Here is a 23,207-nt window from a genome sequence, read left to right as displayed (position 1 = left end):
ATTTTCATATGATGTTGTATGCAAAGGAAACAAAAGATTACTGAACTGAGTGGCTAGGGTTAAAATTCAGATGAGCCCTGATCACACTAAATGATGGAAGATGCTTGATGGGCTTGAATGGTCGGCCTACTGTTTCCTGTCTGCTGCTTGAGGATACAAATCAACAAGTTTCTGGATCACAGTTGAGAATAATTGTGATGGTAATTTTCATCAAGAAAACATAACAAATCAATCAACTTCTAAAAAACAGAATAATGCTGGCAATCACTTCTGATAATGATGAGATAATCATGCATTTCTAACAAGTACCCTTCAAAACCTCTGACATACAAAGAACTGCTTCAATTTATTTTGCTAATATATTCAAGTTATAAATGCATTTTTTTAAAATTAAGATTTAAAGCAATACCTGGTACGAACAAAGAATGAAAACTGCAGGATAATAAACATTTTTTATGATGATCTATTTTCTGTCAGAGATGTAGCAAACAGGGTTCAATAATCAGCGCTATGAATTATGCATAACATTAAACTATTTTCATTTCAGAATCTTTTTCGGTTACAAGATCTACATCATTAATTCATATCTACAGAAAATGAATATTTTCTCACTTCCAATATTTCAATATTCAGCAAAGACAAAACTAATCTACAGCTAGAAAAGTTCAAGACAGTCAAATTAAAAAATGTCTATTCCATATTTAGTACTGTACATCTTTTTATACACTATGAACAGAACAACTATAATCTTTGTTAACAACTGTAGACACCTGTTCAAAGCACTGATTGCATTTGAGCATTGGATGACATACTTGTGTCATTACCATGAACTATTTCCAATTTGTAGTATTGTATGAACAGATAATGTCTCAATTCAATCATTGCGGAAATAATATCCATAGTATCTTTAGGCGTCACTACTTGCATTCATGGCCAACCTTGATTGTTTCACAAGACCCAAATCACAATGAGTGCCATTCATCCATTACCATTTACCTTGCAGAATAATAATAGATCTAGCCCAGGAATTTTTTTGCTTTCAAAAATCTGATTCTTGTTTTTCAATTCCTCCATGGTCTTAAACCTCCCTTCATAAATTTCCTCCAGCTTTCCTCCAATTCTAGCCTCCAGGATATTTCCAAATTTAAATTGCTATACCACTGGAAGCTGTGACTTTAGTGCTAAGACCGTAAAGCCTTGAAATTTCCTATGTAAACTTCTCCAACTCTGAGCCTTTCTTTACAGCCTGTCTCTTTGCCTTGGGTTTTAGTCATCTAGATTAAAATTTGTGGTCGATTTTTGTTTAATAAGGTTTCTGTGATATACCTTAGGATGTTTTTACCAATATTAAATGGACAATATAAATGAGTTTCTGTTCTGATGAAGTCATTGATCAGAAACATTAATCAGTTTTCTCACAAAGATCACACACAAAAATCTCCATTCAATAATTTAAAAATGCTTTTAATGAATAAAAATGATCAATTAAATTGTTCTTTCAAGATTTAAATTTCACAAATCAAGAATGTTTCAATGTAATAGATTTTATTCATGAATTTATAGACACCATCCCTTCAACGACGCTAATAAATTAAGTGTAAAGTAAAACATTTTACGCATCTTCCAATTCTATGTGTAATTCTAGACCAGGGCAAGTTGGGGTGGGTGTTGCATGAGAAGTTGTAGTTAGCTTTTTATTTTTTTAAATAACAATGAATAACCTACCAGCAAGGCCGAATAGAAACCAGGGTGGGTCTCCCATTGTTTTAACTGCTCCTCTGCTGGTTTCAAAATAGCTGTGTCTTGACTAGTAGCCTGGGTCAAAGCCTGCAGGACAACAGTGCTAGCACCACTAATATCCATAGAGAACCTGGCAAAATAAAAAGTACATTTGAACAAACATACAGATAAGAGTTAACGACTTAAAATAAACAAGTTTGTTTGCCTGAGAAGTATAATTAAGGACAATATCCTATATAGAGTTTCAGAATTCATCATATCTTTTAATGTCATTATTATACAACAGAAGTTCTAAATGTTCTCATCCCTGGCCTATTTCGGCCAATATGTTAAATGGAAAATTAGTCCTTCATTTAGTCTTTGTAAGTCTGAACAGTCCATTTACTCCTTGCTTCTATTCTAGTTCAAAGATTCAAACCTGTTCAAGCCACCATGACACTTGAGGGACTAACAATAACAAATCGCTATCAGCCAATGTAGTCAGTTAAAGGCAATGGCTAATGACTAGCCACAGAATTAAAATGCAGGCAAGCATCAGTACTGAGTCCAGCATCAGCAACATTTAGTTCCACGCATAGCTAAGGATTCTTACTCAAATAATTTTGTATTTAAAATCTTTATTCCCATACTTCACAGTTATTAGCCCACATAGCTTCAGAGTTAACTTTACTGTGAACTCCAGTTCCTCTTTCATTAACTTACCTTACTCAAGGTCTGTCACAATAATTCTCACAAATATTCAGATGAAAGAATTGCTTATATATCAAGCAGGCCTGAAACAGAAAGCATAAGGAAATGAAACAAAACATAGCTCATATATGAAAAATCTCAAGAACAGGATGTAAATGTCCACATAAACATGAATTAATCACCACTTAGAATGCTATTTCCTTAGTTTTGTTTAGTTTATTTATTCATTTATTTCCTTAGTCTGGCCCTTTATGAACAAGTCAACATCCCTATATTGCAACTGCTAATTTTTCCATGGATATACTGAACCTACAATAGGCTTGCAAATGCAGACAAAGAAATGGCACAATCCGAAAAAAAAGTCCACAAACATTTGTGGTGTGGATTTCGCCTTTCCAAATGTAAGTTACTGTTATCCATCAATTTTTGTTGGAGTCTGGCCTCCAGCAATAATAACATTATGAAATAGACCAAATAACCAAGGGAGAAAAAAAAGTTGGAATATACATGAAATTCTTTAATTTTGTCCACTTTGTCAAGCACCACTCATAGAAATGTGAAGGACAAAGTAGGAACTAAACACTAGAACTTTTAAACTAAATTTTCAAACCCTTTTGCAGACAACAAAATAAAAATTGGAACACAAGTAAGATTAGAGTTTATATAAAATAAGGAACTTTTAAAATAAATTTTATTTTAAAACAGGTAAAGAAATTGATCAAATTACAATTCAAATACACCAGAGAAAGTTGTAAGCAATCACTGGAGTTTAATATTTGGGTTTAACCTCAACTATCTACAAGATTACACTATCAGGCTGACAATAAAGCTGTGTTTTTTGAAGTCCACCAGGGTGACATGGAAGAATTATTGGAGATCATTGATGAGGATCTGTTAAGAGTTTGAGCTACAGGAGCAAAAAGTGACAGGCATGGTACAAACACAAAACAGCTTAGACAAATAAACCTTCCAAGACATTTTGCCACATTGAAGACTAATGCTACTTTCAAAAAGATGGCAATTCCAAAACATTTGATGCTGCTGCATCATATAAAGGGAATACTTTACTATAAGAGTTTTACCAGCTGAGGAATTAGCTAGCTATTCAAACATCTTTTTTAACCCTTGTTCAAAACAACTAGAAACCAAAGATCTCAGGCTTCACTGTGCTCAGATTGATGAGCATTACAATATAAACATCAGTGACAGCTCTGCCTCTTACCTCCCTTGAAACTGGCTTGATAAAGCTATTACAAATATGGAAATCAAGCAAACCACTCTGCCTCAAGGCTACTCTCCCATTCAATATCCCCACCTATTGCCATGCTATGGCCTCCACCTTCTTGCTTCCAATGTCTTTAGAATAAGAGAAATTCAAAGTTAGTCAGCGTTAAGGAGCAAAAAATATAATCTCAACTCGATCTATGGAGCAGGTATCAACTTAAGCCCTGGAACACCTGGATAGCAAAGATGCATAAGGATGCTCTTTATCAACTACAGTTCTACTTCCAAAATCATTTTTTCAGGATTTAAATATAGTACAAAATTAGCCAGAGTAACAATACATAAATTGACTTGGAAATACACTTTGGGAGGTTTACAATTATCTCATTTTCAAAATTATTATGAAGCAGGTCAATTAAGATTTATTAACCCTTATGCTGGATGTTTTGTTACCCCCCCCCCCCCCCCTAGTTGGGCTAGGGTAGAATTGGGTGGTATTTCTGAACCTTATTCACATCAATTTATATTTAAGTGGAATTCTGTTTTATTACAGAGTTATAATGTACCGATTTTAAAACATTTGTTAGAGATTTGGATTATAAAGAATTTATTGATAGGTACAAAAGGTAAAATATCAGTTCAAGCTCCAATATATCAAAATAAATTGATTCCTTTTTCATTGAATAATAGATTTTTAAGGGAATGGCAGATTAATGGAATAAAGTCGTTGCAGGATTGTTTTGAAAAGGGTAAATTTTTATCGTTTAATCAACTTAGAGAGAAATTTGGAATTCCAGTGAATTCTTTGTGTATTATTAAATTAGTGCGTTAGTGAAAGATAATTTTGGAAGAGAAATGAAAATTCCTAAGTTAACAAAATTTGAGTTTATGATTTCTCATTCATAAGGGTTTTATTTCCAAGATGTATGCATTGTTGCAAAACACTATGGATAAAATAAATTTAGATAAACCTAGGATTAAATGGGAAAATGATTTAAGTTGTGATATTAATCAGGCCGATTGGGAGGCGATGTGTTTTGATGGTGAGACTAAATTGCTTAATGTAAGATACAGTATGGTTAATTACAATTTTTCGCATCAGTTGTATCTAACCCCTGAGAAATTGAAAAAATATGGATTTAGTAATTCAGAGTTGTGTTTTAGATGTGGATTATGTGTAGGAACATTTTTACATTCAGTTTGGTTTTGTGATAAGGTTCAATCATTTTGGCATAAAATTAGGGAATTTCTTCAACATTTGTTTAAGATTCAGTTTTTGTTAGATCCAAAAAAATTTTTGTTGGATTGTACTGCCCCATTTATGGATTTGGGGTTAGATAAGTTTCAGACAGCATTTCTTCGTTTAGCATTAGCTGTAGCACGTAAATGTGTTCAGATTTCATGGAAAGATGAGGTTGAGATAAATGTAAATCATTGGCATAATGAGCTAAGGTCCTGTATTTATATGGAGAAAATAACATACAACTTGCATGATAATTACGACTTTTTTGTTAAGATATGGTCGCCTTATTTGAAATGTATGAATTTAGTAATATCCTAAATTGTTGTATGTGTTTCTTTTATTTTCTTAATGCTTCCCTTGGGGAGTTTGCTGAGGATGGGTGGAGGGGAATGGGTTAGTTGTAGTTTTCATTTTTATATTACAGACTTTGTAAAAGTTTCAGTTTTGAAAATATTAAATAAAGTTTTTTAAAAACTACAGTTCGACATTTAACACCATCATTCCCTCAAAGCTGATCAGCATATTCCAAGACACCACTGGGTAATTGGATCAGGGATTTCCTCACCTTCAGACTACAATCAGTGAAGATCGGACAGAACTTCTCCTCCACAATCTCCATTAGTACCAGAGCACAGCAGAGCTGTGTTCTTAGCCCCCTGCTGAATTCACTTTACACTTAGAACTGTGTAGCTGGGTACAACATCTACATATCTGCCAAATATAGCACAGAAGTGGGTTGTATAAAGGAAGGGGATGAGTTAGCATACAGGATGGAGATTGAAAACTTGGCTGAATGGTGCACCCACAACAACCTTGCACTCAATGTTACCAAAACTAAGGAGCTGATTGCTGATTTCAGGAAAGGAAAGCCAATCCAATGATCATTGGGAGAAATCAGAGGTGGAGAGAGTGAGCATTTTAAGTTCTTGTGAGTTACTAACTCAGAGGATCTTTCCTGGACCCCACACACCAAAGGCATCATGAAGAAAGCATGTCAACACCTCTACTTCCTCAGGAGTTTGTGAAGGTTTGATAAGACATCAGAACCCCTGGCAAACCTCTAGAGATGTGGTGGAAATTGTGCTGATCACCTGCATCATGGTCTGATATGGAAACACCAATATCCCTGAGTGTAAAGCCCTCCAAAAGGTAGTTGACAGAGCCCAGGACATCACAAGCAAAACCCTCCCCATGTACTGAGTACATCTAGAGCGAACACTGCCATCAAAGAGCAGCAGCAATCATCACAACACACACTCTGTTCTTGATGCTGCCATGAGGAAAGAGGAATAGGTACCATAAGACTTGCACCACCAGGTTCAGGAACAGCTGCTATGCTCCACCATCAGACTCCTCAACAACAAACCCAGTCAGAGACACACTAAAGGACTTTTAACATAACATAACATAACAATTACAGCACGGAAACAGGCCATTAGGCCCTTCTAGTCCGCACCGAACCAAACACCCCTTTCTAATCCCACCTCCCTGCACAATGCCCATAACCCTCCATCTTCTTCTCATCCATATACCTGTCCAACCTTTTCTTAAATAATACAATTGACTCCGCCGCCACTATTTCTCCCGGAAGATCATTCCACACAGCTACCACTCTCTGAGTAAAGAAGCTCCCCCTCATGTTACCTCTAAACCTCTGCCCCTTAATTCTTAACTCATGTCCTCTTGTTTTAAACTTTCCTCCTCTTAACGGAAATAGTCTATCCACATCCATTCTGTCTATCCCTTTCATAATCTTAAATACTTCTATCAAATCCCCTCTCAACCTTCTACGCTCCAAAGAATAAAGACCCAATCTGTCCAATCTCTCCCCATACTCCAGATGCTTAAACCCAGGCAACATTCTGGTAAACCTTCTCTGCACTCTCTCCACTCTGTTTATATCCTTCCTATAATTAGGCGACCAGAACTGCACACAGAACTCCAAATTAGGCCGCACCAACGTCTTATACAATCTCAACATCACCTCCCAACTCCTATATTCCATGCAATGATTGATAAAGGCCAGCATACTAAAAGCCTTCTTCACCACCCTATTCACGTGAGTTTCTACCTTCAGGGAACGATGTACCGTCACTCCTAAATCTTTCTGCTCTTCTGTATTCCTCAATGCTCTCCCATTTACCACATATGTCCTATTCTGATTCTTCTTACCAAAATGAAGCACCTCACACTTATCAGCATTAAATTCCATCTGCCATTTTTCAGCCCACTTTTCTAAGCAGCCCAAATCCCTCTGCAATCCTTGAAAACCTTCTTCATTATCCACTATTCCACCTATCTTAGTATCGTCTGCATATTTACTAATCCAATTCACCACCCCATCATCTAGATCATTAATGTATATAACGAACAAATTGTGCACTTTATTGATTTCTTTTTATTCTCTCTGCATTGCACAGTTTGTTTACATTCATTATCTGTTTACAGTTCTTTTTTTGCTTACATGCTTTACACTCTGTACCACGGTCTGCAGGAAAAAGGAATCTCTGGGTTGTGTGATGTCATTTATATACTCTGACAATAAATCTGAAATCAATGCACAAGCTCTTGCTCTGAAACACTAACCCCTTTCCCATATGAAAATGTGTCTACTCTGAATAGATTTCTACTAATACAACACGAGATTCAATTGTTAATAAAATACTTGCATTAAGGATTTTTCAACCAAGTTTCTTGAGGTCTGGAATCCAACCAGCTTTTCTACATTGAAATTTACAAATTTGTATTGACCAGTGTTTTGATCTAAAAAATATGAACTATGTCATTTTTTCACTTGAGTTTTTCCAACTATTGATTTTTTTGCTCCCTTACCAATTAGATCAATTCAGATTGAATTTCACTGTTCTATCAAATCACTTAAATTAGACTGCCAGCTGTTTAATAAAGCACTCTTGTTCAAAAAGTTGAAAAGCATCAAATGTTGGTCCTGCAACTGACAACAACATCCACAGTATATTTTCACACAACAGTCACAATGCTGTGGAAGCCACAAATGTGAAATGCATTCTCCCACCACCACATCCCCCCAACACTCCGCCCCCATCCACACAATCCATTACACGTTCCAATTTATTTTTTCTTGGAATGAAATTAAAACCTCATTACAGAAATCCAAACCCACCCCAAGCTCTTATACTTTTTTTTAATTACCAAGCCAAAACCAAAATTTTGCAGAACCACAGGATGGTAAAGAATTATGAATTGCAATCAGGCCTAAGAAAAAGGAACTCCAGGGCTCAGTGATATTCATAAGCCAATGGTCCAATTTCAGATAACTTCCATCCATTTCCACTTCAGACCCAAAACATTGACCATTCTTTTTCTCCCACTCTTTGGCCCACTGTATTCCTCCAGCCAATTGTTGTTTTGCCAAACAAAAAACCATGTCTGATAACAGTTCATCTTTCAATATTATCTTTCTTTCCAAATCCCTCGACTGTTTTCTATCTTTGTGATGTTCCTGAATCCAAAGTTCTTTTCTGTTTTCAAGGAATTCTGTACCTTTCTGTGATTTTAATTGATTCACTACTAGAGAGAGCACTTTCTGCCTAGTCAGAATTCCTTCCTAAACTTGCGATTTATTACAAGCAAAGATATGGAATTAAGAGCTGAAAAAGATACACGGCTGGATAGCTCCCTCAGCCAACATAATCTGGTGAAATGTCTCTTGCACAGAATCTGATTTTTTTTTTCTCTCCTTTAAGGCATTCCTTGTTCAAATCTTTTATGACTGTGTCATCTTTAATAATTAAAGCATGATGGCACACAAAAGCTAGATGCCACTAATTCAATCACATCCAAAATAGAATGTTCCTTTCTTCAGAACTAATTAGTCATCCTCATTAGTGTTCATAATTATTTTTACACCAGTTTTATTCTACAAAAGGAGATCTCAAACTAATAGAGCTTACTTAAATACCAAATTGAGAACTACATCACTTTCCGCTGGTGTAAAATAGCTCAAAAACTAAATGGGAATTTGCAAGGTTCACATCTTTTTTCCTTAAGCCAGAGGTTACATGTCAATAGAAACAAAAATGTGTTTAAAAAAAAAGATCAGATTCAGCAGAAAGCAGTTGATTAGGCAATCAAGGTCAGGTGACCCAAGCATCACTATAAAAATGAGGGAATGTGTAGCAGAGTGGTCATTGAGGGGGTGAGTGGACTTTAATACAGTGCAGCTGAGGTGAAGATGTGCCAATTGAGGAAGAAAAAGGATTCGGCAGGTAAGGCCAGTTTTTATTTATCATGTATATTTGTTCCTGTAGTTATAAGGCTTTTTCAGATAGGCAAAAACATGGGATGTAAAGGCAGAAAAAATCTGCCAAAACGCATAAAGACCTACCTCTCTGAATGTGCGGAGCTGGTCTCTGAGCCGTAAAATCCAACCTCTCTCCGAGAGGGATAATCTCTGCAGCTCAGCCCTCTGCTGATCAATCTGAATTAGCAGCAGTGGCTGTCCAGTCCAAGCTGGGGCAGCAGTGGCTGTCCAGTCCAAGCTGGGGCAGCAGTGGCTGTCCAGTCCAAGCTGGGGCAGCAGTGGCTGTCCAGTCCAAGCTGGGGCAGCAGTGGCTGTCCAGTCCAAGCTGGGGCAGCAGTGGCTGTCCAGTCCAAGCTGGGGCAGCAGTGGCTGTCCAGTCCAAGCTGGGGCAGCAGTGGCTGTCCAGTCCAAGCTGGGGCAGCAGTGGCTGTCCAGTCCAAGCTGGGGCAGCAGTGGCTGTCCAGTCCAAGCTGGGGCAGCAGTGGCTGTCCAGTCCAAGCTGGGGCAGCAGTGGCTGTCCAGTCCAAGCTGGGGCAGCAGTGGCTGTCCAGTCCAAGCTGGGGCAGCAGTGGCTGTCCAGTCCAAGCTGGGGCAGCAGTGGCTGTCCAGTCCAAGCTGGGGCAGCAGTGGCTGTCCAGTCCAAGCTGGGGCAGCAGTGGCTGTCCAGTCCAAGCTGGGCAGCAGTGGCTGTCCAGTCCAAGCTGGGGCAGCAGTGGCTGTCCAGTCCAAGCTGGGGCAGCAGTGGCTGTCCAGTCCAAGCTGGGGCAGCAGTGGCTGTCCAGTCCAAGCTGGGGCAGCAGTGGCTGTCCAGTCCAAGCTGGGGCAGCAGTGGCTGTCCAGTCCAAGCTGGGGCAGCAGTGGCTGTCCAGTCCAAGCTGGGGCAGCAGTGGCTGTCCAGTCCAAGCTGGGGCAGCAGTGGCTGTCCAGTCCAAGCTGGGGCAGCAGTGGCTGTCCAGTCCAAGCTGGGGCAGCAGTGGCTGTCCAGTCCAAGCTGGGGCAGCAGTGGCTGTCCAGTCCAAGCTGGGGCAGCAGTGGCTGTCCAGTCCAAGCTGGGGCAGCAGTGGCTGTCCAGTCCAAGCTGGGGCAGCAGTGGCTGTCCAGTCCAAGCTGGGGCAGCAGTGGCTGTCCAGTCCAAGCTGGGGCAGCAGTGGCTGTCCAGTCCAAGCTGGGGCAGCAGTGGCTGTCCAGTCCAAGCTGGGGCAGCAGTGGCTGTCCAGTCCAAGCTGGGGCAGCAGTGGCTGTCCAGTCCAAGCTGGGGCAGCAGTGGCTGTCCAGTCCAAGCTGGGGCAGCAGTGGCTGTCCAGTCCAAGCTGGGGCAGCAGTGGCTGTCCAGTCCAAGCTGGGGCAGCAGTGGCTGTCCAGTCCAAGCTGGGGCAGCAGTGGCTGTCCAGTCCAAGCTGGGGCAGCAGTGGCTGTCCAGTCCAAGCTGGGGCAGCAGTGGCTGTCCAGTCCAAGCTGGGGCAGCAGTGGCTGTCCAGTCCAAGCTGGGGCAGCAGTGGCTGTCCAGTCCAAGCTGGGGCAGCAGTGGCTGTCCAGTCCAAGCTGGGGCAGCAGTGGCTGTCCAGTCCAAGCTGGGGCAGCAGTGGCTGTCCAGTCCAAGCTGGGGCAGCAGTGGCTGTCCAGTCCAAGCTGGGGCAGCAGTGGCTGTCCAGTCCAAGCTGGGGCAGCAGTGGCTGTCCAGTCCAAGCTGGGGCAGCAGTGGCTGTCCAGTCCAAGCTGGGGCAGCAGTGGCTGTCCAGTCCAAGCTGGGGCAGCAGTGGCTGTCCAGTCCAAGCTGGGGCAGCAGTGGCTGTCCAGTCCAAGCTGGGGCAGCAGTGGCTGTCCAGTCCAAGCTGGGGCAGCAGTGGCTGTCCAGTCCAAGCTGGGGCAGCAGTGGCTGTCCAGTCCAAGCTGGGGCAGCAGTGGCTGTCCAGTCCAAGCTGGGGCAGCAGTGGCTGTCCAGTCCAAGCTGGGGCAGCAGTGGCTGTCCAGTCCAAGCTGGGGCAGCAGTGGCTGTCCAGTCCAAGCTGGGGCAGCAGTGGCTGTCCAGTCCAAGCTGGGGCAGCAGTGGCTGTCCAGTCCAAGCTGGGGCAGCAGTGGCTGTCCAGTCCAAGCTGGGGCAGCAGTGGCTGTCCAGTCCAAGCTGGGGCAGCAGTGGCTGTCCAGTCCAAGCTGGGGCAGCAGTGGCTGTCCAGTCCAAGCTGGGGCAGCAGTGGCTGTCCAGTCCAAGCTGGGGCAGCAGTGGCTGTCCAGTCCAAGCTGGGGCAGCAGTGGCTGTCCAGTCCAAGCTGGGGCAGCAGTGGCTGTCCAGTCCAAGCTGGGGCAGCAGTGGCTGTCCAGTCCAAGCTGGGGCAGCAGTGGCTGTCCAGTCCAAGCTGGGGCAGCAGTGGCTGTCCAGTCCAAGCTGGGGCAGCAGTGGCTGTCCAGTCCAAGCTGGGGCAGCAGTGGCTGTCCAGTCCAAGCTGGGGCAGCAGTGGCTGTCCAGTCCAAGCTGGGGCAGCAGTGGCTGTCCAGTCCAAGCTGGGGCAGCAGTGGCTGTCCAGTCCAAGCTGGGGCAGCAGTGGCTGTCCAGTCCAAGCTGGGGCAGCAGTGGCTGTCCAGTCCAAGCTGGGGCAGCAGTGGCTGTCCAGTCCAAGCTGGGGCAGCAGTGGCTGTCCAGTCCAAGCTGGGGCAGCAGTGGCTGTCCAGTCCAAGCTGGGGCAGCAGTGGCTGTCCAGTCCAAGCTGGGGCAGCAGTGGCTGTCCAGTCCAAGCTGGGGCAGCAGTGGCTGTCCAGTCCAAGCTGGGGCAGCAGTGGCTGTCCAGTCCAAGCTGGGGCAGCAGTGGCTGTCCAGTCCAAGCTGGGGCAGCAGTGGCTGTCCAGTCCAAGCTGGGGCAGCAGTGGCTGTCCAGTCCAAGCTGGGGCAGCAGTGGCTGTCCAGTCCAAGCTGGGGCAGCAGTGGCTGTCCAGTCCAAGCTGGGGCAGCAGTGGCTGTCCAGTCCAAGCTGGGGCAGCAGTGGCTGTCCAGTCCAAGCTGGGGCAGCAGTGGCTGTCCAGTCCAAGCTGGGGCAGCAGTGGCTGTCCAGTCCAAGCTGGGGCAGCAGTGGCTGTCCAGTCCAAGCTGGGGCAGCAGTGGCTGTCCAGTCCAAGCTGGGGCAGCAGTGGCTGTCCAGTCCAAGCTGGGGCAGCAGTGGCTGTCCAGTCCAAGCTGGGGCAGCAGTGGCTGTCCAGTCCAAGCTGGGGCAGCAGTGGCTGTCCAGTCCAAGCTGGGGCAGCAGTGGCTGTCCAGTCCAAGCTGGGGCAGCAGTGGCTGTCCAGTCCAAGCTGGGGCAGCAGTGGCTGTCCAGTCCAAGCTGGGGCAGCAGTGGCTGTCCAGTCCAAGCTGGGGCAGCAGTGGCTGTCCAGTCCAAGCTGGGGCAGCAGTGGCTGTCCAGTCCAAGCTGGGGCAGCAGTGGCTGTCCAGTCCAAGCTGGGGCAGCAGTGGCTGTCCAGTCCAAGCTGGGGCAGCAGTGGCTGTCCAGTCCAAGCTGGGGCAGCAGTGGCTGTCCAGTCCAAGCTGGGGCAGCAGTGGCTGTCCAGTCCAAGCTGGGGCAGCAGTGGCTGTCCAGTCCAAGCTGGGGCAGCAGTGGCTGTCCAGTCCAAGCTGGGGCAGCAGTGGCTGTCCAGTCCAAGCTGGGGCAGCAGTGGCTGTCCAGTCCAAGCTGGGGCAGCAGTGGCTGTCCAGTCCAAGCTGGGGCAGCAGTGGCTGTCCAGTCCAAGCTGGGGCAGCAGTGGCTGTCCAGTCCAAGCTGGGGCAGCAGTGGCTGTCCAGTCCAAGCTGGGGCAGCAGTGGCTGTCCAGTCCAAGCTGGGGCAGCAGTGGCTGTCCAGTCCAAGCTGGGGCAGCAGTGGCTGTCCAGTCCAAGCTGGGGCAGCAGTGGCTGTCCAGTCCAAGCTGGGGCAGCAGTGGCTGTCCAGTCCAAGCTGGGGCAGCAGTGGCTGTCCAGTCCAAGCTGGGGCAGCAGTGGCTGTCCAGTCCAAGCTGGGGCAGCAGTGGCTGTCCAGTCCAAGCTGGGGCAGCAGTGGCTGTCCAGTCCAAGCTGGGGCAGCAGTGGCTGTCCAGTCCAAGCTGGGGCAGCAGTGGCTGTCCAGTCCAAGCTGGGGCAGCAGTGGCTGTCCAGTCCAAGCTGGGGCAGCAGTGGCTGTCCAGTCCAAGCTGGGGCAGCAGTGGCTGTCCAGTCCAAGCTGGGGCAGCAGTGGCTGTCCAGTCCAAGCTGGGGCAGCAGTGGCTGTCCAGTCCAAGCTGGGGCAGCAGTGGCTGTCCAGTCCAAGCTGGGGCAGCAGTGGCTGTCCAGTCCAAGCTGGGGCAGCAGTGGCTGTCCAGTCCAAGCTGGGGCAGCAGTGGCTGTCCAGTCCAAGCTGGGGCAGCAGTGGCTGTCCAGTCCAAGCTGGGGCAGCAGTGGCTGTCCAGTCCAAGCTGGGGCAGCAGTGGCTGTCCAGTCCAAGCTGGGGCAGCAGTGGCTGTCCAGTCCAAGCTGGGGCAGCAGTGGCTGTCCAGTCCAAGCTGGGGCAGCAGTGGCTGTCCAGTCCAAGCTGGGGCAGCAGTGGCTGTCCAGTCCAAGCTGGGGCAGCAGTGGCTGTCCAGTCCAAGCTGGGGCAGCAGTGGCTGTCCAGTCCAAGCTGGGGCAGCAGTGGCTGTCCAGTCCAAGCTGGGGCAGCAGTGGCTGTCCAGTCCAAGCTGGGGCAGCAGTGGCTGTCCAGTCCAAGCTGGGGCAGCAGTGGCTGTCCAGTCCAAGCTGGGGCAGCAGTGGCTGTCCAGTCCAAGCTGGGGCAGCAGTGGCTGTCCAGTCCAAGCTGGGGCAGCAGTGGCTGTCCAGTCCAAGCTGGGGCAGCAGTGGCTGTCCAGTCCAAGCTGGGGCAGCAGTGGCTGTCCAGTCCAAGCTGGGGCAGCAGTGGCTGTCCAGTCCAAGCTGGGGCAGCAGTGGCTGTCCAGTCCAAGCTGGGGCAGCAGTGGCTGTCCAGTCCAAGCTGGGGCAGCAGTGGCTGTCCAGTCCAAGCTGGGGCAGCAGTGGCTGTCCAGTCCAAGCTGGGGCAGCAGTGGCTGTCCAGTCCAAGCTGGGGCAGCAGTGGCTGTCCAGTCCAAGCTGGGGCAGCAGTGGCTGTCCAGTCCAAGCTGGGGCAGCAGTGGCTGTCCAGTCCAAGCTGGGGGCAGCAGTGGCTGTCCAGTCCAAGCTGGGGCAGCAGTGGCTGTCCAGTCCAAGCTGGGGCAGCAGTGGCTGTCCAGTCCAAGCTGGGGCAGCAGTGGCTGTCCAGTCCAAGCTGGGGCAGCAGTGGCTGTCCAGTCCAAGCTGGGGCAGCAGTGGCTGTCCAGTCCAAGCTGGGGCAGCAGTGGCTGTCCAGTCCAAGCTGGGGCAGCAGTGGCTGTCCAGTCCAAGCTGGGGCAGCAGTGGCTGTCCAGTCCAAGCTGGGGCAGCAGTGGCTGTCCAGTCCAAGCTGGGGCAGCAGTGGCTGTCCAGTCCAAGCTGGGGCAGCAGTGGCTGTCCAGTCCAAGCTGGGGCAGCAGTGGCTGTCCAGTCCAAGCTGGGGCAGCAGTGGCTGTCCAGTCCAAGCTGGGGCAGCAGTGGCTGTCCAGTCCAAGCTGGGGCAGCAGTGGCTGTCCAGTCCAAGCTGGGGCAGCAGTGGCTGTCCAGTCCAAGCTGGGGCAGCAGTGGCTGTCCAGTCCAAGCTGGGGCAGCAGTGGCTGTCCAGTCCAAGCTGGGGCAGCAGTGGCTGTCCAGTCCAAGCTGGGGCAGCAGTGGCTGTCCAGTCCAAGCTGGGGCAGCAGTGGCTGTCCAGTCCAAGCTGGGGCAGCAGTGGCTGTCCAGTCCAAGCTGGGGCAGCAGTGGCTGTCCAGTCCAAGCTGGGGCAGCAGTGGCTGTCCAGTCCAAGCTGGGGCAGCAGTGGCTGTCCAGTCCAAGCTGGGGCAGCAGTGGCTGTCCAGTCCAAGCTGGGGCAGCAGTGGCTGTCCAGTCCAAGCTGGGGCAGCAGTGGCTGTCCAGTCCAAGCTGGGGCAGCAGTGGCTGTCCAGTCCAAGCTGGGGCAGCAGTGGCTGTCCAGTCCAAGCTGGGGCAGCAGTGGCTGTCCAGTCCAAGCTGGGGCAGCAGTGGCTGTCCAGTCCAAGCTGGGGCAGCAGTGGCTGTCCAGTCCAAGCTGGGGCAGCAGTGGCTGTCCAGTCCAAGCTGGGGCAGCAGTGGCTGTCCAGTCCAAGCTGGGGCAGCAGTGGCTGTCCAGTCCAAGCTGGGGCAGCAGTGGCTGTCCAGTCCAAGCTGGGGCAGCAGTGGCTGTCCAGTCCAAGCTGGGGCAGCAGTGGCTGTCCAGTCCAAGCTGGGGCAGCAGTGGCTGTCCAGTCCAAGCTGGGGCAGCAGTGGCTGTCCAGTCCAAGCTGGGGCAGCAGTGGCTGTCCAGTCCAAGCTGGGGCAGCAGTGGCTGTCCAGTCCAAGCTGGGGCAGCAGTGGCTGTCCAGTCCAAGCTGGGGCAGCAGTGGCTGTCCAGTCCAAGCTGGGGCAGCAGTGGCTGTCCAGTCCAAGCTGGGGCAGCAGTGGCTGTCCAGTCCAAGCTGGGGCAGCAGTGGCTGTCCAGTCCAAGCTGGGGCAGCAGTGGCTGTCCAGTCCAAGCTGGGGCAGCAGTGGCTGTCCAGTCCAAGCTGGGGCAGCAGTGGCTGTCCAGTCCAAGCTGGGGCAGCAGTGGCTGTCCAGTCCAAGCTGGGGCAGCAGTGGCTGTCCAGTCCAAGCTGGGGCAGCAGTGGCTGTCCAGTCCAAGCTGGGGCAGCAGTGGCTGTCCAGTCCAAGCTGGGGCAGCAGTGGCTGTCCAGTCCAAGCTGGGGCAGCAGTGGCTGTCCAGTCCAAGCTGGGGCAGCAGTGGCTGTCCAGTCCAAGCTGGGGCAGCAGTGGCTGTCCAGTCCAAGCTGGGGCAGCAGTGGCTGTCCAGTCCAAGCTGGGGCAGCAGTGGCTGTCCAGTCCAAGCTGGGGCAGCAGTGGCTGTCCAGTCCAAGCTGGGGCAGCAGTGGCTGTCCAGTCCAAGCTGGGGCAGCAGTGGCTGTCCAGTCCAAGCTGGGGCAGCAGTGGCTGTCCAGTCCAAGCTGGGGCAGCAGTGGCTGTCCAGTCCAAGCTGGGGCAGCAGTGGCTGTCCAGTCCAAGCTGGGGCAGCAGTGGCTGTCCAGTCCAAGCTGGGGCAGCAGTGGCTGTCCAGTCCAAGCTGGGGCAGCAGTGGCTGTCCAGTCCAAGCTGGGGCAGCAGTGGCTGTCCAGTCCAAGCTGGGGCAGCAGTGGCTGTCCAGTCCAAGCTGGGGCAGCAGTGGCTGTCCAGTCCAAGCTGGGGCAGCAGTGGCTGTCCAGTCCAAGCTGGGGCAGCAGTGGCTGTCCAGTCCAAGCTGGGGCAGCAGTGGCTGTCCAGTCCAAGCTGGGGCAGCAGTGGCTGTCCAGTCCAAGCTGGGGCAGCAGTGGCTGTCCAGTCCAAGCTGGGGCAGCAGTGGCTGTCCAGTCCAAGCTGGGGCAGCAGTGGCTGTCCAGTCCAAGCTGGGGCAGCAGTGGCTGTCCAGTCCAAGCTGGGGCAGCAGTGGCTGTCCAGTCCAAGCTGGGGCAGCAGTGGCTGTCCAGTCCAAGCTGGGGCAGCAGTGGCTGTCCAGTCCAAGCTGGGGCAGCAGTGGCTGTCCAGTCCAAGCTGGGGCAGCAGTGGCTGTCCAGTCCAAGCTGGGGCAGCAGTGGCTGTCCAGTCCAAGCTGGGGCAGCAGTGGCTGTCCAGTCCAAGCTGGGGCAGCAGTGGCTGTCCAGTCCAAGCTGGGGCAGCAGTGGCTGTCCAGTCCAAGCTGGGGCAGCAGTGGCTGTCCAGTCCAAGCTGGGGCAGCAGTGGCTGTCCAGTCCAAGCTGGGGCAGCAGTGGCTGTCCAGTCCAAGCTGGGGCAGCAGTGGCTGTCCAGTCCAAGCTGGGGCAGCAGTGGCTGTCCAGTCCAAGCTGGGGCAGCAGTGGCTGTCCAGTCCAAGCTGGGGCAGCAGTGGCTGTCCAGTCCAAGCTGGGGCAGCAGTGGCTGTCCAGTCCAAGCTGGGGCAGCAGTGGCTGTCCAGTCCAAGCTGGGGCAGCAGTGGCTGTCCAGTCCAAGCTGGGGCAGCAGTGGCTGTCCAGTCCAAGCTGGGGCAGCAGTGGCTGTCCAGTCCAAGCTGGGGCAGCAGTGGCTGTCCAGTCCAAGCTGGGGCAGCAGTGGCTGTCCAGTCCAAGCTGGGGCAGCAGTGGCTGTCCAGTCCAAGCTGGGGCAGCAGTGGCTGTCCAGTCCAAGCTGGGGCAGCAGTGGCTGTCCAGTCCAAGCTGGGGCAGCAGTGGCTGTCCAGTCCAAGCTGGGGCAGCAGTGGCTGTCCAGTCCAAGCTGGGGCAGCAGTGGCTGTCCAGTCCAAGCTGGGGCAGCAGTGGCTGTCCAGTCCAAGCTGGGGCAGCAGTGGCTGTCCAGTCCAAGCTGGGGCAGCAGTGGCTGTCCAGTCCAAGCTGGGGCAGCAGTGGCTGTCCAGTCCAAGCTGGGGCAGCAGTGGCTGTCCAGTCCAAGCTGGGGCAGCAGTGGCTGTCCAGTCCAAGCTGGGGCAGCAGTGGCTGTCCAGTCCAAGCTGGGGCAGCAGTGGCTGTCCAGTCCAAGCTGGGGCAGCAGTGGCTGTCCAGTCCAAGCTGGGGCAGCAGTGGCTGTCCAGTCCAAGCTGGGGCAGCAGTGGCTGTCCAGTCCAAGCTGGGGCAGCAGTGGCTGTCCAGTCCAAGCTGGGGCAGCAGTGGCTGTCCAGTCCAAGCTGGGGCAGCAGTGGCTGTCCAGTCCAAGCTGGGGCAGCAGTGGCTGTCCAGTCCAAGCTGGGGCAGCAGTGGCTGTCCAGTCCAAGCTGGGGCAGCAGTGGCTGTCCAGTCCAAGCTGGGGCAGCAGTGGCTGTCCAGTCCAAGCTGGGGCAGCAGTGGCTGTCCAGTCCAAGCTGGGGCAGCAGTGGCTGTCCAGTCCAAGCTGGGGCAGCAGTGGCTGTCCAGTCCAAGCTGGGGCAGCAGTGGCTGTCCAGTCCAAGCTGGGGCAGCAGTGGCTGTCCAGTCCAAGCTGGGGCAGCAGTGGCTGTCCAGTCCAAGCTGGGGCAGCAGTGGCTGTCCAGTCCAAGCTGGGGCAGCAGTGGCTGTCCAGTCCAAGCTGGGGCAGCAGTGGCTGTCCAGTCCAAGCTGGGGCAGCAGTGGCTGTCCAGTCCAAGCTGGGGCAGCAGTGGCTGTCCAGTCCAAGCTGGGGCAGCAGTGGCTGTCCAGTCCAAGCTGGGGCAGCAGTGGCTGTCCAGTCCAAGCTGGGGCAGCAGTGGCTGTCCAGTCCAAGCTGGGGCAGCAGTGGCTGTCCAGTCCAAGCTGGGGCAGCAGTGGCTGTCCAGTCCAAGCTGGGGCAGCAGTGGCTGTCCAGTCCAAGCTGGGGCAGCAGTGGCTGTCCAGTCCAAGCTGGGGCAGCAGTGGCTGTCCAGTCCAAGCTGGGGCAGCAGTGGCTGTCCAGTCCAAGCTGGGGCAGCAGTGGCTGTCCAGTCCAAGCTGGGGCAGCAGTGGCTGTCCAGTCCAAGCTGGGGCAGCAGTGGCTGTCCAGTCCAAGCTGGGGCAGCAGTGGCTGTCCAGTCCAAGCTGGGGCAGCAGTGGCTGTCCAGTCCAAGCTGGGGCAGCAGTGGCTGTCCAGTCCAAGCTGGGGCAGCAGTGGCTGTCCAGTCCAAGCTGGGGCAGCAGTGGCTGTCCAGTCCAAGCTGGGGCAGCAGTGGCTGTCCAGTCCAAGCTGGGGCAGCAGTGGCTGTCCAGTCCAAGCTGGGGCAGCAGTGGCTGTCCAGTCCAAGCTGGGGCAGCAGTGGCTGTCCAGTCCAAGCTGGGGCAGCAGTGGCTGTCCAGTCCAAGCTGGGGCAGCAGTGGCTGTCCAGTCCAAGCTGGGGCAGCAGTGGCTGTCCAGTCCAAGCTGGGGCAGCAGTGGCTGTCCAGTCCAAGCTGGGGCAGCAGTGGCTGTCCAGTCCAAGCTGGGGCAGCAGTGGCTGTCCAGTCCAAGCTGGGGCAGCAGTGGCTGTCCAGTCCAAGCTGGGGCAGCAGTGGCTGTCCAGTCCAAGCTGGGGCAGCAGTGGCTGTCCAGTCCAAGCTGGGGCAGCAGTGGCTGTCCAGTCCAAGCTGGGGCAGCAGTGGCTGTCCAGTCCAAGCTGGGGCAGCAGTGGCTGTCCAGTCCAAGCTGGGGCAGCAGTGGCTGTCCAGTCCAAGCTGGGGCAGCAGTGGCTGTCCAGTCCAAGCTGGGGCAGCAGTGGCTGTCCAGTCCAAGCTGGGGCAGCAGTGGCTGTCCAGTCCAAGCTGGGGCAGCAGTGGCTGTCCAGTCCAAGCTGGGGCAGCAGTGGCTGTCCAGTCCAAGCTGGGGCAGCAGTGGCTGTCCAGTCCAAGCTGGGGCAGCAGTGGCTGTCCAGTCCAAGCTGGGGCAGCAGTGGCTGTCCAGTCCAAGCTGGGGCAGCAGTGGCTGTCCAGTCCAAGCTGGGGCAGCCACACACTGGGCCTCTTTGACCTTCGGGGCCACTCTCTGTGGCTTAAAATGCAGCAGAGCAATGGCCATCTTCCTAACTCTTAATTCCCCCCATGCAGATGGATCTGTTCTGGGAAACAGAGTGGTTTCAGCTGTGTGGGGATTATGGGTAGAGAAGACAGCCATTGCTCTGCCACCAATTGATGATAGTGGCACTATGGCACCAGTTGGCCCACCTCCAAGGTGATGCAGAGGGTGCTATGAGCCACCTCTCCTTTTAAAGGGATGCTGGAGCAGCCTTTTTGGGCTGCAGTCTGAAATAGTAAGTTCAAGATTTCAGATCTGCCCCGTAGCTGGTCTCCAGGCGGAGGCCCGATCTGAAATGTTCTATGGACAATGGGAATGGCAGCCAGGGCAGGGTAAGGATCCTCTTGCAGAATATGGGTCAACAGGGAAGCAGCATCCCTGATGACTTCATCTGTAAGAAGTGTATCCAGCTGCAGCACCTGACAAATTGAGTTAAGGAAGTGGACCTGGAGTTGGATGAACTCTGGATTGTTCAGGAGGCTGGCAATGTGACAGACAGAAGTTATAGGGATGCTATCACACCAAGAAGGCAGGAGGAAGTTAGCTGCATGACAGTCGGGAGAGGGAAAGGGAAAAGGCAGTGCAGGGTACTCCCGTGGCTGTTCTCCTGAATAACAATTGTCCATTTTAGACATTGTTGGGGGTAGGGAGGGGAGGAAGTCTCTTGGGCACACCCCAAAGTTTTTGAAAAGGCCTCCAAGAGCAGCCCTGTCTGGCTTGAGCAGAGCTTCAGTATTTTAAATGAGATCTGTTTTGAAGTGTTTGTTTGTGACCTACACTTTAAAAAAAAACTGCCCCAATTTATCTCCCAAAACATATTTATATACAATACAAACACAACACAATCTATCACACCTTGCATTAACCATGTCATCTCTTTTGAACTCTGAAGGGAAATATTCATTTTGGACCTCTCCTACATCCTCTGTCTCCAGGCACATGTTGCTTCCTTCATGATTAACAGCCCTACTTTCACTCTCATCATCCTTCAGGTATATTCTTCACATATGCCCTGAATTTCCTTCCCGGCTATCATATGATTCTCATGAACTCTTCCTGCCTTTTGCATCCTGAACCTTGTGTATACTTCACCTCAACTAGCTTTCTCACCTCTTTTTCCCGTCTTAGTTGGACAAACTAATCCAGAACTCTGGGCTAGTGGTCCCTAAATATCCTCCACATTTAACACAGAACACTATATATAGCACAGTACATGCCCTTCAGCCATCGATGTTGTGTCAATTCATAAATTCCATTTTTTAAAAATACTAAACCCTCCCTACCCCGTAACCCTCTATTTTTCTTCTATCCATCTGCCTTGCCTTGGCATCTCTTAAATGCCTCAAAAGTTTCATCCTCCACCACCATCCTTGGCAAGGCATTCCAGGCACCAAAAACTGTGTTTTTAAAAAAAAAAAACCCTTGATGTCTCCCCTAAATTTCCCTCCCTTCACTTTATTCTTGTGTCCTCTGGTGTTTGCTATTCCAGCCCTGAGAAACAGGCATCAGCTGTCCATCCTATCTGTCTAATTCTATGCTTTTCCCTGAGAAAATCTGTTCCCAATTTACTCTCCCCTTTTCCTGCCCAATCCCATTGTTCATGGCCCATTGAAACACTTTACCATTTTTATCTACTGCTGTCCTTGCTCACAGCTATACCAAAGGTCAGGGAGTCGTGGTCCCTGTCATCAAAATGATCCTGCACTGCGAGGTTGGTCACCTGACCATGTTCATTACCAAGTACTAGAACCAATTTAGCCTCTTCTCTAATCATCTTGTGCACATAATGTGTCAGGAATCCTTCTTGTACACACCTACCCCATCTATCCTCTTTTTGGGAAGATGAATTCTTCTATAACCCTGATATTTCTGAACTTTTTTAAAGTCTGCTCTTCAGTGACCTCTTCAATTACCTATTTGTGGGCCTATATCCAATCTCAAAAACCTTCCAATAATTTACCTACTACTGATATCAGGCTCACTGGCCTACAATTTCCAGGGTTACCTTTAGAACCTTTTTCAAAAAAAAAAGGAACAACATGAGCTACCATTCAATCCTACAGCCCCACATCCTTGGATAACGATAATTTAAATATTTCTGCTAGAGCCCCAGCAATTTCTACTCTAGCCTCCCTCAAGTCCAAGGGAATAACTTGTCAGCCCTAGGGATTTATCTACCCTTATTTGCTTTAAGACAGCAAGCTCTTCCTCTTCTTTAATCTGTATAGATTTCATAATCTCACTGCTTGTTTCCCTTACTTTCCACAGCTCTGTTCCCTGAGTGACTACTTATGGGAGAAAAAAAAACACATTTAAGATCTCCCCCATCTCTTTTAGCTCCATACAAGGCCAACCATTCTGATCTTCAGGGTGACAAATTTTGTCCCTTGCTATCCTTTTCCTCTTGTAATTCCTGTAGAAACCCAAAGGATTTTCCTTCACGTTGTATGCCAAAGAAATCTCATACCTTCTTTTAGCCTTCCTGATTTCCTTCTTGAGGTTCATCTTGCATTTTTTATATGCCTTAAATACTGCATTTTCTCCATGTTGCCTATATTTGCTGTACACCTCTCTTCTGAACTATATCCCCAATATTCATCGCAAACCAAGGTTCCCTATGCCTGCTAACCTTGCCTTTAATCCTGACAGGAGCATACAAAATTTCACCTTTGAAGGTTCTCCACTTATCTCTCAGAATTCTTGCCTGAAAACAACTGATACTAATCCTTGCATTCTGGATCCTTTCTCATTTCTTCAAAATTTGGCTTTCTCCGATTTAGAATTTCAACCCAAGGCCCAGACCCATCTTTCTCCATAATTAACTTGAAACTAATAGCATTATGATTAATGGACCCAAAATGTTTCCCTAACACAACTTCTGTCATCTGTCCTGTCTCGTTCCCTAAAAGGAGATCCAGTATTGCATTATCTCTAGTTGGTACCTCTATGCATTAATTTAGAAATCTTTCTTAAGCATATTTGACAAACTTCAAGTCATCCAGCCCTTTTACAGGATTGGAGTCCCAGTGGATATGTAGAAAATTAAAATCCCCTTACTAACACAATCTTATGTTTCCTGCAGCTGTCTGCTATCTCTCTACAGATTTGCTCCTCCAATTCTCATTGACTATTGGGCAGCCTTTCATACAACCCCATAAGTATGGTCATATCTGTCTCCTGTTCCTCAACTCCACCCATATAGCCTCAGTAAGCAAACCCTCTGGTCTGTCCTGCCTAAGCACAGCTGTGATATTTTCCCTGATGAGCAATGCCATTCCTCCCCCTTTCATTCCCCATTCATCACGTTTAAAACAACAATCCATTAGTGAAGTCTCTTGGGCACTCCCAAGAGAACATTGAGCTGCCAGTCCTCCCCCTCCTGCAACCAAGTTTCACTAATGGCCACAATGTCATAATTCCATGTGCAATCCATGCTCTAAGCTTGTCTGCCTTTCCTACAATACCCCTTGCATTGAAATACAAATCCAATTATCCAAAATTAGATA

At 50.0% G+C, this 23,207-nt stretch overlaps 1 protein-coding gene across 6 annotated transcripts in view; it reads right to left on the bottom strand.

Moving 5' to 3' along the window:
- ipo11 (importin 11) overlaps nucleotides 1–23,207 on the bottom strand; it is a 433,130-nt gene that overhangs the window by 400,638 nt on the left and 9,285 nt on the right. For all 6 annotated transcript variants that reach the window (XR_011353505.1, XR_011353506.1, XM_069924487.1 and 3 more), the window contains 2 exons: nucleotides 2,443–2,513; nucleotides 1,726–1,870 (listed from right to left, as the gene is read on the bottom strand). Coding sequence is in view for 4 of the 6 variants with exons in the window: in XM_069924487.1 (XP_069780588.1) it covers nucleotides 1,726–1,863 (138 nt within the window). In the remaining 2 variants the exon portion in view is untranslated. The remainder of the gene's footprint in view (nucleotides 1–1,725; nucleotides 1,871–2,442; nucleotides 2,514–23,207) is intronic.

The sequence above is a fragment of the Narcine bancroftii genome, chromosome 3, assembly GCF_036971445.1.
Source record: "Narcine bancroftii isolate sNarBan1 chromosome 3, sNarBan1.hap1, whole genome shotgun sequence".
Taxonomy (NCBI): Eukaryota; Metazoa; Chordata; class Chondrichthyes; order Torpediniformes; family Narcinidae; genus Narcine; species Narcine bancroftii.
The sequence above is the reverse complement of the archived record's forward strand: the minus strand, read 5'-3'. Positions and strand labels throughout refer to the sequence as shown.